The 14,510-nt window shown below is 30.7% G+C and overlaps 1 protein-coding gene across 1 annotated transcript in view; it reads left to right on the top strand.

Moving 5' to 3' along the window:
• The first annotated feature begins 4,231 nt into the window (after window positions 1-4,231).
• LOC131859802 (uncharacterized) overlaps window positions 4,232-14,510 on the top strand; it is a 30,851-nt gene continuing 20,572 nt past the window's right edge. The window contains exon 1 of the mRNA XM_059213887.1: window positions 4,232-4,382. Coding sequence (XP_059069870.1) covers window positions 4,232-4,382 — 151 coding nt within the window. The remainder of the gene's footprint in view (window positions 4,383-14,510) is intronic.

The raw sequence follows: 14,510 nt of genomic DNA on the forward strand, positions 1-14,510 counted from the left end.
ACATGGGTCTCCACTTGGCAACAGTCAAGACCACCTTCATAGAAAGATAAACTTACTTGTACATACAAAATGCCAAACAGAAAATTAAATATATGTCCATTTTTTTAACCATTTTTTATTTTTATTTTGGAGAAATCTGAGTTTTGTCTGGTTTGGGTCGAGAGAGACCATTTACGGAAGATGTTTTTCCATTTAGATCATTTATGTTTTTCCATTTAGATCATTTATGTTTTTCTCTGTTTCATTAATATAATAGAAGTTTGAATCTTGGTGGTCGCCTTATAATGAATTGAATCTTGATGACCACGACTTTATCATGATGCTATACTCCAGTAGACACCATTTTTTAACACGAAAATCTCAATTTTACCACATAATCTATCAGTTATTCAGAATGATAAGTTGCATGTCAGTTTGGAAGATCTATTGTCAATTTTGACACACAATTAGTCAGTGATTCAGAATGATAAGTTGCAGGGCTTTTTTGGACAGTGTGTCAGTTTGGAGGATGTACTCTTGACTTCCAACACAAGAACAATTACTAAAAATAGATAGAAAAAAAGTTCACTTGCTAAAATAAGCAGCAAAATTTTACGCCTCTTGCATGGCACAATTTCCTTTTGGATAGAATTTCAATGGTTTTCAATACTAATATTGATAAATTCAATTGAAAATTTAACTTGTATTATAAAGTGCTTTAATTGTTTTGTCATTGAAACTTGTTTCTTTAAAAGTCTTTTTATTTGGTTGAATATTATTGAAAAGGGGTGGCTTTTAATAATTAATAATTAATAATTAAAATAATTGAAAGTGATATTTATGAGTTAAATTTTTATTTTTTAAAAATAATCAAATATTATAATCAATTTCCCAATTCATGTAAAGAAAACTAAATGTTGGTTGAGATATTTATACTTTTTTCTTTTTTAGCTCTCTTTATCATCTTGATGATAGATCACGAAGTGTGATCTGAAAAGTTGATGCAAAAAATTCTACACAATCTAATCCAGAAGCATCTGTAATAATTTCCTATGGATTGCGGATACTTGATATCATTAATATTTAAACTTTTCAATTTAATATTTAAAATACATATATAATATTTTTTATTTTTTCTTATTAAATTTTTCCAAGGCTCCAAGTCATATAAAATGATGAAAGTTTAAATCTTAGAAATTTACAAGATCGCAACCTATTACCAAGTCATAACAAAAAATCAAACAACAAATAACTAAAAACATAGTAACAACAAATCTCAAAGCTTACAATTGAACAACAAAGAGATCCTTGTGAAATGAAGTTGCTGGGGTAGTCAACAAAGATTGTAGCTTTGGTGGAGAAGAGTCCCTTTTGTTGACATACCACAACAGTTCTTGAAAGAAGACATTTCACTATAATTGATCAATTTTGGTGGGTGATCTTGTCATGTCTCAGAAAAGATATCAATGACCAATTACCAAGAAGATTGTCTTATTTACAAGACTTCACAATTTTCTTTGGGAAGCCAAATATTATTTATAAGATAGAAAAACAACAATCCATAGATATGCAGTAATCCATTAGCAAAGAGGAGTGACTAACATTAAACATAGATATACTCATCAATAATAAGAAGTCATAATCAAGACCGATTATGATCTAAATAGAGACTTGATATGAACAAATGTAGAAGGTGGCACACTTGATTACTATGAGAATTGTTTGAATGAAGACTAAAGGTGGCACACTTGACTAAACACATGCATTGATATGCGATTTATTTTAAGACAAGTCTATTGTCGGCTATAGAAATAAAGGTAGCAAGGAAGGGGATCTTCTAAAAGGGAAGTCACTTATTAAAAACAAGGATAATAATGGCATTAATCAAAGTGTTAAAGCAATACTTAAAAGATTTGTTATGAATCATTGATTAAAAACAATGACTCATATAAAAGAAATGAGATAAAAGGCATGACCTACATTAGGTTAACAAGGTTTGTTTAATTGACCAAAGGTTGTGTCCATTAGAAAGGATATCTCTTTCAAGAGATACTACCTCTCATGAAGGGGCATGTGGAAGGTATTTATTCATTAGGCAAGAATTGATAGAGTGGGGGAGCATATCGGATTTACATACACATAAAAAGGTATTCAATCTGTTGTAAATAATTAAGGACAAAGATTCAACTTATTACCATCAATCGAATCTAGGAGGGTTAATGTGGGATTATGGTGTTAAGTATATTATTATATTTGTTGAAATACATATATTTATATATGGAAAGAACAGAAGAAGAAGAGTAATCAAATCAAAGGCAATTGATCAAGTAGGAATTTGAATAAATGAATAATATTTAGTCATATAATCCCTATGCATTTTATAATTGTTTGGGTTTGATGCATAATACATAAACCATGTCTTCATTGATTTGTTATTTTGTCATCCATATAGAAATGGATGTAATTAACATATTATTATTATATACATTTATATATTTCTATTATTTAATAATGATGAAGATACCTTTAAAGATTTATCCAATCTGTCATTCCATTATGGAGGGGAGATGTGGGCATATAAGGAAAACAAGTATCCTAAATTTTTGTCTGAGTCAAGCAAGAGGCTAAATGATGGATGTATCTTTGTGCCCCTTAGGAGGCCAAATGACAAATATACTTTTGTGCCCTTGAACTTGAGGGATAGGCCAAGGTGTTTGTATGATCTTTTATGGGCTTCATAACATGGATGAGTCATTGGGAAAGCCAAATAGGAATCCACATGCACATTATGTAAACTACAATGATGATTAAGACATTGTTCATAACCCTAGTAAGAAAATTTGATCCTATATTGAACATGATTAAGGGGTCTCAGTCAAGATCTATTTGGTAAAGTTATAACTCTAACCATCATACATCTCTTAGAGATAAGATAGTAGAATTCATTAAACCTGTAAAGCCTTATACAATTATCCACCTACACACATGGGTACACACATGCTATAAGAATAGTAATAAAGCTAGGGATGTAACCACCACAAAGTGATACCCTTTTTAACCATCCATTACGCCAATTATGCATAGCATGTTCTGTTGCAAATGTGAAGATTTTTTATGTGTCGGTATGGTTGTCATTGATATGGTTTTAGCTGAACAGTGAGCTCACCTGCAATGAGCATTCTGGCAGTGATTCATCTTTGTTAAAAATCACCATAACTGGTGTCACCCTAATAGGTGTTTTCATATTGAGAACTAACATTCTCAATGGTTTTTCCCTTCTTAGTTTTTCCATGTCGTCATTGATATGGTTTTAGCTGAACAGTGAGCCCACCTGCAATGAGCATTCTGGCAGTGATTCATCTTTGTTAAAAATCACCATAACTGGTGTCACCCTAATAGGTGTTTTCATATTGAGAACTAACGTTCTCAATGGTTTTTCCCTTCTTAGTTTTTCCATGTCATATTTGGTGTTTCATGTGTGTGTTCTTTCGTGTTTATATATGCTTTTGGTTGAGTAATTAGATATTAGGTTATCATATTTGTTTTTGTGGGAAAAGTAAAATAAATTTTAATTTACAACTGATTCACCCTGCTCTCAGTTGTCTAGGATATTCAACAATTGGCATTAGAGCTTTGGTTCGTAGAAAGTGAGACTAACTACTCAAGGAGATCTGATGACACATAAATTGACTATTTATAGTTTGAAGGATCCTATATAGTTTCTAGAGAGTGAAGATGCAAGGATATTTGATTTCTTTGAGTTACAAGACTTGGAAAGCTATGAAGACCAAGTATGTGCAGCCGACAAATGGACATACTACATTGGATGAGATTGAAGCCTATGAAAATAATGAGCGAGCAAGGTATGCTATCTTTAGTGTTTTATATAAAACTGAATTGGCAAAGATTGTTGCATTAGATACTACTTATGAAGTTTCAGAAAGATCGAAGAATATCTATGAAGGAAACAATAGAATTGAGCTAGATAAGATGCATACTGCTAAAGGTAGATATGAGAATTTGAGAATGGAAGAAGGTGAAGATATAACAAGCTATTTTCAAAAGGTTGATAGTGTAGTAAATGAGATTAGAGATCTTAGTGGTACCCTGGATGACAAAGATGTGATAGAGAAAATTATGAGGACTTTAAATACTGGAGTGCTATAGTGACAAGATTTCAGCTATTGAAGAAACTTATAATCTATCAAGGTTTACTAGAGAATAGTTGTATGGCACCTTAACAACATTCAAGATGAGGAAACTGTTTGGAAAAGACAAAGCAAAAAGTGAGACAACATTTAAAGTATCAAATGCAGCAGATGAAGATTCAAATGATGAGAGCCTGGATGAAATGAAAGCAAACTTTGTGAGAAAGCTGAAGAGAGGAATTGACAAGTATAAAAGTATGTTACCTCTTAAATGTTTTAAGTGTGGAAAGATTGGTCATTATGCATATAAATGTCCAAAAAGAGGATCAAAATAAAAATTTAAGGAAAACAAAGGAAAGTTCAATAAGAAAGCTTACTATGTTAGAGATGATGTTGGTATTTTAGATGATGAGTCAGATTATGAGGATGGTGATTGTTTATTCTTGGTAGAAAAGATGGACCTAAACCAAGTAATAATTCTAAGATTGTTGAGACTATTGCTTCAACATTGCATGTTAGAAGAGATGGAAATGAATGGTTGATTGATAGTGGATGTTCAAATCATATGACCGGTGATAAAAGTATATTTGTTAAGCTTGAAAAATATGACTGTGGTTCTGCTAGATTTGGAGATGATTAAACTGTTCAGATTGTTAGAATTGATTCTATTACTTTTGATGGAAAGCATAATATTGATAATGTTCTATGTGAAAGGATTACATCATAATCTCTTGATTGTTGGGTTGATGTGTGAAAATGGTTACAATGTTATTTTTTAAGATGGTGGTTGTGAGACCCGGAAGAGATCTAGAACTATTATTGTTGTAGGGAAAAAGATAGGTGGAAACATGTATCAATTGGAAGTTGCTACTAAACATTGCCTATTATCTCAAATCAATGAAACTTGGCTATGGAATTCGAGGATGTGTCACATCAACTTTGATAATTTGGTGAAGATTAGTATGACAATAGTTGTGATAGATTTACCAAGACTGACTAGTTCAGATAACAATATTTACAAAGAATGTCAAGTGGGAAAGAAGACAAAAAGAACATGGAAAAGAACAATCTACTACCAGATTATTAAATTTGGTACACACAGACTTTTGAGGTCTGACTAGGACAAGGAACTTACAAGGTGAGAGGTATTTCATGCTCTTATTAGATGATCATTCTAGAATGACTTGGGTTGCATTTCTAAGAGAAAAAACAAAGGCATTGGAAAATTTTAAGACATTCAAAGCTAGAGTTGAGAATGAAGTTGATAGAAAGATTAAATACTTAAGATTTGATAGAGGAGGAGAATTTATTTATGATGAATTTGATACTTTCTATGAGAAATACGAAATTAGAAGACATTTATTTTCTCCTAGGATACCTTAGCATAATGGTGTGGTTGAAAGAATGAACAAGACTATTCAAGAAGAGACATGAATTAAGATCAAAGAAGCAAACCTACCAGAAGTGTACTGGAGAGAAACAATACATACTGCTATATATACCCTTAACAAAGTTTGTATTTAGAAAGAAGTATGGGAAGACATCATATGAGCTATGTCATGGAAGAATTCCCTTAGTAAGGTATTTCAAAGTTTTTGGAAGTAAATATTATATCCGAAGAGATGAAGGAAATCTTGGAAAGTTTGACAAAAGACATGATGAAGGTATATTTTTGGGTTATTCTATAAAGAGAAAGGCTTACAGATGTTATAACAAGAGGTTGAATAAAATCATTGAAAGTGCAAATGTGAAGGTTGATGAAAACATTTCAAAATAAACTAGTATACAAGTAGGATATGAATCCAATGAGTTTGCAAGAAGAGAAGAAGAGAAGAAAAAAGATATTCAAAAATGAAGAAAGAAACTCGGGTTGCTCCAACAACTATTTAAAAACCTCGAGGTATGTGTAGAAAAATCATTTTGAGAATCAAATTATAGGAGACAAAAATAGGGGAGTTATTACAAGAAGCAAATTCGCTGAAGAACAAGTTATTTTATGTTTACTTTCTAAAGCTGAATAGAAGATAGTTGACGAAGCTTGAAAAATATCAAAATTGGATGAAGGCTATGAAGGAAGAGATGGACCAAATTGAGAAGAACCAAACTTTGGAATTAGTCCATAGACTAACTAATAAGAATTTTATTGGAACAAAGTCGGTGTAATAATCTAGATGAAGATGGTCATGTATTAAGAAACAAAGCAAGGTTGGTATGCAAAGGATACACATAGGTTGAAGGAATTGATTTTGAAGAAACTTATGCACCTACTGCTAGAATGGAGGCTATCAAGATGTTTTTGGATTTTGCAACATTTAAAGATTTCAATGTCTATCAAATGGATGTGAAATCAACATTTTTGAATGTAGAGTTAAAAGAAGTTTATATTGAACAATCAGAAGGATTCAAGTTATCAGAGGATTTGGATATTGTTTTCATATTGAAGAAGGCATTGTATGGATTAAAGCAACCATTTATAGCTTGGTATGGAAGGTTAGAATTGGAAGTTGCTACTAAACATTGCCTATTATCTCAAATCAATGAAAATTGGCTATGGAATTGGAGGATGTGTCACATCAACTTTGATAATTTGGCAAAGATTAGTATGACAACAACTGTGATAGATTTACCAAGATTGACCAAATCAGATAACAATATTTGCAAAGAATGTCAAGTGGGAAAGAAGACAAAAGGAAAATTCAGAGGAAAAGAAAAATGTTCTACCAGATTATTAGATTTGGTACACATAGACCTTTGAGGTATGACCAGAACAAGGAGCTTACAAGGTGAGAGGTATTTCATGCTCTTAATAGATGATCATTCTGGAATGACTTGGGTTGCATTTCTAAGAGGAAAAACATAGGCATTGAAAAATTTTAAGACATTCAAAGCTAGAGTTGAGAATGAAGTTGATAGAAGGATTAAATACTTAAGATTTGATAGAGGAGGAGAATTTATTTCTGATGAATTTGATACTTTCTATGAGAAATATGGAATTAGAAGAAATTTATTTTCTCTTAGGACACCTTAGCATAATGGTGTGGTTGAAAGAATGAACAAGACTATTCAACAAGAGACAAGAATTATGATCAAAGAAGCAAACCTACCAGAAGTGTACTGGAGAGAAATAATACATACTGCTATATATACCCTTAATAGAGTTCTATTCAGAAAGAAGTATGGGAAGACATCATATGAGCTATGCCATGGAAGAATTCCCCTAGTAAGGTATTTCAAAGTTTTTGAAAGTAAATATTATATCCAGAGAGATGAAGGAAATCTTGGAAAGTTTGACAAAAGAGATGATGAAGGTATATTTTTGGGTTATGCTACAAAGAGCAAGGCTTACAAATGTTATAACAAGAAGTTGAATAAAATAATTGAAAGTGCAAATATGAAGGTTGATGAAAACGTTTCAAAATAAACTAGTATACAAGTAGGATATGAATCTGATGAGTCTGCAAGCAGAGAAGAAGAGAAGAACAAAGATATACAAAAATGAAGAAAGAAACTCGGGTTTCTCCAACAATTGTTTAAAAACCTCGAGGTATGTGCAGAAAAATCATTCTAAGAATCAAATTATAGGAGACAAAAATAGGGGAGTTATTACAAGAAGCAAAGTTGCTGAAGAACAAGTTATTTTATGTTTACTTTCTAAAGTTGAAAAGAAGACAATTGACGAAGCTTGTAAAGATCAAAATTGGATGAAGGCTATGAAGGAAGAGATGGACCAAATTGAGAAGAATCAAACTTTGGAATTAGTCCATAGACTAACTAATAAGAATGCTATTGGAACAAAGTGGGTGTAATAAGGTGGATGAAGATGGTCATGTATTAAGAAACAAATCAAGGTTGGTATGCAAAGGATACACACAAGTTGAAGGAATTTATTTTGAAGAAACTTAGGCACCTATTGCTAGAATGGAGGCTATCAAGATGTTTTTGGATTTTGCAGCATTTAAAGATTTCAAAGTCTATCAAATGGATGTGAAATCAACATTTTTGAATGTAGAGTTAAAAGTTTACATTCAACAATCAAAAGGATTCAAGTTATCAGATGATTTGGATATTGTTTGCAGATTGAAGAAGGCATTGTATGGATTAAAGCAACCACCTAGAGCTTGGTATGGAAGTTTAGACAAGTATCTACTAAATCAAGGTTTTCAAAAATGTTCTGCTAATAGAAATATTTAATTTAAAGTTGAAGCAAGTAAGATCCTAATATTTGTAGTATGTGGATGATATAATCTTTGGAGGTGATGATGACAAGTGCCAAAAGTTTGCTAGTGAAATGCAAAAAGAATTTGAAATGTCTACAATTGGTGAGTTAAATTTCTTTCTTGGATTGCAATTGAATCAAAATAGTAAAGGCATTTTCATTTCTCAGTCAAATTATGTTAGAGAGCTATTGAAAAAGTTTGGATTAGATAATTCCAAACTGATATATACTCCTATGACTATTGGATGCAAGTTGACTAATAATGATAAATCTCCTAAAGATGATGCAAGAAAGTACATATCTATGATTGGAGGATTGTTATACCTAATTGCTACCAAACTGGATATCATGTATGATATTTATCTTGCAACCATATTTCAACAAGAACTGAAAAAATCTCATGTTGTTGCAGGAAAGAGGATATTTAGATACTTGAAAGGAACAAAAGATTTTGGATTATGGTGTCCCAGATGATTAGACTTTACTATGAAAGCCTATACTGATGTAGATTGGGCAGGAAGTGTTGATGACAAAAAGAGTAGTAGTAGTGGAGCATTCTTCCTTGGCTCTCGATTAATTGCATGGTTAAGTAAGAAGAAATATTTTGTATCTTTATCAACTGCAGAAGCTGATTATATTGTAACTGCATCATGCTACACAAATAATTTGGATGAAAAAAATATTAAAGGATATTAGCATGATGTTTGATGAACTGATATCAATCATGTGTGACAATACAAGTGCAATCAATATCTATAAGAACTCGGTACTGCATTCCAGAACAAAACATATTTCTATTCGGTATCATTTCTTAAGGGAAAAAGTGCTAGACAATGAAGTGAAACCTAAATATATACCTACAAAAGAGCAAGTTGCAGATATCTTTATGCAAGATTTGTGAAAAGATACTTTTGAGTATCTTCAACAAATGTTGGGGGTCATACCCATTCCTAGTTTGAACTAAGTGCATTTAACAACGCATTAGCCCAAGGAGCTTCATACATATTTTTGTCTGGGCTATGCTTGGGGCTTCCTCTTAAGGGGATTTGTGTGGTTTTTGAGTTGAGTTATTGCTCACCTTTGTCTTTGATGTCAAAGGGGAAGAGACATAGTTATTTTTCTAAGGGGGAGAATTTTTTTGGAGAGTTTTTCATTGATGAATGTTGCCATTAATGAAAAAGGGGGAGATTGTTGTAAATGTAAAGATGTTTGATGTGTCAGTATGGTTGTCATTGATTGTCATTAATGTAAAACATACTGATTCTATGTTTTAGTGTTTGGTTTTTTCTCTGTATTGCCAATATATTGTAGAATGTATTCATGATGTGTTGATATGTTGTTGGATATTGCCTTGAGATATTAATCTAATGTTCTGGAGGTCTAGAAGATGTGCTCTAGAAGTCTATGTAGTAAATGACATTTTTTGGCAGAAGTTGTAGTGCTTCGCGTTTCTCCACATTGCCAGTTCAGTTGCTATTATTTTGCATTTATATTTTCATGTACTTATATTTTTTATTATGATTCAACACATGTTGGTGTGCTCTGGAGTTGTGGTTTTGGATATGATCATTTTGGGTCCGATTGACCTTGGATGCTCTACCTTCTACTCTGATGATTACGTCGTTTGGATAATGTGTTGTTGCATCATGGTGTGGTCTACTTCTCATTCCTTTCCACCATGAGAATGCTTAATGAAGACCTATTTTGAATTGTGTTTCTTTATCTTCTTAGTCGACTTGAAAATTCTATTTCGGAGATCAGTATAAATGAAGAATATATAGAAAATGTAGAAGGATATAGAAGAATTTGTATTGAAAAGAAGGTCTATCTCCCGTTGGTTTGTGCGAGGTTATGTTTAGTTGTAAATGATCAATATGGTTATGTGTTGATGCTATTAGGGACTAGTGGCAATGAGCCTAAGGTTTCTTTCGATAATTAAACTATGTGCTTTAGTGGTCTAGATTCTTTCTTTCTTTCTTCTTCTTCTAGGTAGTGAGCTCTCTTTCTTTTTCTAGTGGTTTTAGCTAGGTAGTGAGCCCACTTGTAGTGAGCATTTTGGAAATGGGCCATCTTTATAAAAATCACCTTGACTGGTGTCACCCTAACAGGTGTTTTCATATTGAGAACTAACATTCTCCATGGTTTTTACCTTCTTCACATCATATCTAGTGTTTCATGTGTATGTTATTTCATTTTTATATTTGCTTTTGGTTGAGTAATTAGAGATTAGTTTACTAGATTTATTTATGTGGGAAAAGTAGAATAAATTTTAATTTACAATTGATTCACCTGCCCTCTCAGTTGTCCAAGACATTTAACATGTACATTTTATCCATAGTAGTTTACTTGATCATTATACAAGAATATGAAAATAGATTTTCTAATCATGTTTCTATTACATAGCTAAACATGAAAAAATGATACAAAATGCCACCCATGTTCAACACCAACATCTAGATATGATGAGAGCAAATATAGATATCATTTTAATTTTAAGGGCATATTACATTCTAACTCAAGTGAGTTTAAAATGATAATTACAATTTTACCAATGAGGAAGGACTCCAACATTTCAAATTATATAATTTATTCAAACTACATAAAAATAAAAAGATATAACACTAAAATATGAAAATCCTTTTGCACACACTCCCAAGCTTCTTCAAATAATTTGTATCCTTAATGGTGGTTTAACAACACTTGATCATGTGGAATCTTAAGGCCCACCCCTCTACACTATGAGGTAACTAACTAAGTAGTCAACTAACACAAACCAATTGCCACTAGAATGACATATGGCCAACTCAAACAAGCACATGGCATTAAAAATGCCATTCAAGAATAACCCCTTTGTTAATAATATCCTAAAAAATATCAAAAGAACTAGAAGAGAGGGAATCATAGAGAATCCACTAGCTAGGAATGACAACACTAATCAAAGTTACAACAATAATAAGTATGCTGGATACAATATCTACTTGAATACATGGGTTCTAAAAACCAATGGCATTGACTATCCCCAAGAAGCAATTACAATAAGGGTAAAATAGGTAATAATGTAATCTGTAGATAACAATAACATATATGATCCATATTAAAGGCCTAAAGAGTTTGATCACTATAAGTCTTGTCCCTTTTGTAAGACAATAGGTTTAATTCCAAAATCACAAAAGAACAACAATTCATTTTCATGCACATCTTTCTTCATCCCTAGAAAACCACATACCATAGTCACCAGGGGCTTATTATGCATAAAGCTGCAATTTGTAATTACTCCAAATCTAAATAAAGGACCCTCAATTAGGGATAAGTGGAGATGTCAATATACTCGGTTTAGTCAAACTAGTTTGAAACAATGAAACACAAGAACCTCAAGCATATCTAGAATCATAGTGTTATGGACATATGCTCTCCATTCTTTACCCCACTCCCAATATTGTTAGTCCTTATAACTAGTGGAGGATCTAAAAACACAATCATAATAAATTTATGTATCAACCTTTCAAAATAATCTCATTGCATAACGCAACCCTTCTAGAGGCTATCAAATTAAAAAATCTAAACCATATAATGCCACTTCCTAAACAAAAAAATTAATCAAGTTGACCTAGATCTAAGTCAACCCAATGCTAACTTGCATTACCTTGGTTTTTCTTCGACCATAATTAAATGCCTATTAAGGTTAAGATGACTAGAAGATGAGACATTACCCTAAATCTACAAGTATAGATTTATCAAACTTGCATTAAAAGAAACATTGTGGATGATTAAGCTATGATCAACATCATTTCTTTCTCCCTCTTGGACATAATGGGATACAACCACATTGATCACATATACATATACCTTACTCGGCTATGACAACCTCAAGACAACCACCATCATTTAAATTATGCTTCCAATTTCTTTAAGACTAAAACCAATCTTAATAATATTTTAGCTTATAAACAAAACTCCTCATTAATATTTTTAATTGATTAATTAACAAATATCATATTGAAACAAATAATTATATAAAATATAAATAAAAAACTTAGATTTTTTTTTAAAATAATTATAAAATAAAACTAACCCATTTGATAAAATAACCTTACAAATAAGAAAAAATGAAGAAAAATAATCCATCACATCATCTAAAAGCATATTTCAAAACCCTTTTATCACTAATAGAGTGACACACCCTTAGTAATTTTCCTTAAGTTCTTTTGAAGCAAACACTCAAGAAAATTCCAAAAACTAAAAAACCATATTTTAAATGTGGAACATATGATTGAGATAGATTTCATCCAAAGCCCAATTCAGTTTGTATAACTTCCCTTTGGTGTACACATACTTCTTTTAGTAACATTGAAATTCCTCTCCTAGGTATTGCCATTAATGGCAAAATTCCAATATATTTTATATAATGTATGGTAGGTTTTGATGGAGTGCACACGTGCGCTATGATTAGAAATGGTGACTGAAACTGGTCAAACCTTTGAGGCAGTCCAATGGCGGCTCAAGGGAAGAGCCCCAAACTATTTAGTGAGATGGGAATTTTGGGGATGTTTTTGTTCATTGAACAAAGCTAATAATTTTAATGTAGAAGCTAGTCACAAAACGTTGGTCAAAGTACTAAGTGATATATATATATATATAGAAAAAAGATTATGAAAATTTATAACCAAATTATTCTAGTGAAATTTTATGTTATATGTTAATCTTAGAATAGACATTCAAAAGGTGGTTTCAATATATTTTTGGTGGATATTTATCACTGTTTTTTTTATATTAATTATATTTAAGTATTTCTAGCACACGTTCGACTCTAGTTTGATGCTATTTTGATTATTTGTGCTTGTCACATAAATTTTGATATTAGTTAAAGTAATGTGACATTATTTGTATTATTTTTAGGATGTTCGTGTATAAGTGACGTTTTCTAAGTATTTCATTTATTATTGAATTTCTATGCTAGTATAAAGTAAATGATGATATATTCTTTTGATAAAGATAATGGATCCTGATTTAGTCATATGTGAAATCAAGATTTTTTTTTAATTTTTTTAAATCTTAATAGACTAAAATAAATTAACAAACTTTATTATTTCAAAGTGTATTGTTTCCTAGTATAATTTATCTATTATTATAAAGTCTTTTATTTTCTTGTTATAATTGACCCCTACTTGAAAGAAAAGCTATTTAAGTGGCTCCGTGATATACTTTGTAAATTTAGATTGCAAAAATTTCATAATGTTGTCTCTATGCAATACAAATTTTGAGATTTGAGATGATTTTTGATCAACATGATATTCTTGTATCATGTATCACATCCCTTGATGATTAAATTTTATTTTAGAATTATTGGGTATATCTAACTTTAATTTCATCTTTTTGTTTATGTAAGAAGATTTCAATTCTAATCATTTTATATCCTAGATTTATTTGGTATTTTGCTTATCATCTATGATTGAATTCTACATGTAGAAATGTTAAACAATTTGTGAGATTTTATAATGACAATTAAAGATTCAAAATTTAAATCATTATTAATGTTTTAAATATTTTATTTAATGAAATAAATACTTGTTCTTAAACATTTTCACATTAGAATGAATGATTGAACAATTTAAGTTTGTCTATCGAAATTGTATAATATGTTATATGCGTCATTATCTTAATTTAAATATATCTTCTTTTTTCCATACTCTCATACTTAAACTCTGTATACCACCACCACTTAACCAACACATTATGGGAAGAATCTAATTGAAATATGGAGGTTTATAATAATTAAAAAGAAAAATAAAAAATTTAATTAATTGAAAAGAAAGCGATATTCATGAGAGTCAAATTTTAACTGTTTTTAAAGATAATTAAATAATTTTAACTGTTTTTAAAGATAATTAAATATTATAATCATTTTCTCTATTCATGAAAAGAAAACTAAATATTGGTTGAGATATTTACACTTTTCAATTTAATATTTAAAATAAAAATATAATATTTTTTATTTTTTCTTATTAATTTTTTGCAAGGGTCCAAGTCAATGTACAATGGTCAAAGTTTAAATCTTAGAAATTTACAAGATTACAACGTATTACCAACTCAAAAAAACAACAAATAATTAACAACACAGTAACAATAACAAATATCAAAGCTCATAGTTGAACATCAAAGAGATCAGG

The sequence above is a fragment of the Cryptomeria japonica genome, chromosome 2 (assembly GCF_030272615.1).
Source record: "Cryptomeria japonica chromosome 2, Sugi_1.0, whole genome shotgun sequence".
In the NCBI taxonomy this organism is placed as follows: Eukaryota; Viridiplantae; Streptophyta; class Pinopsida; order Cupressales; family Cupressaceae; genus Cryptomeria; species Cryptomeria japonica.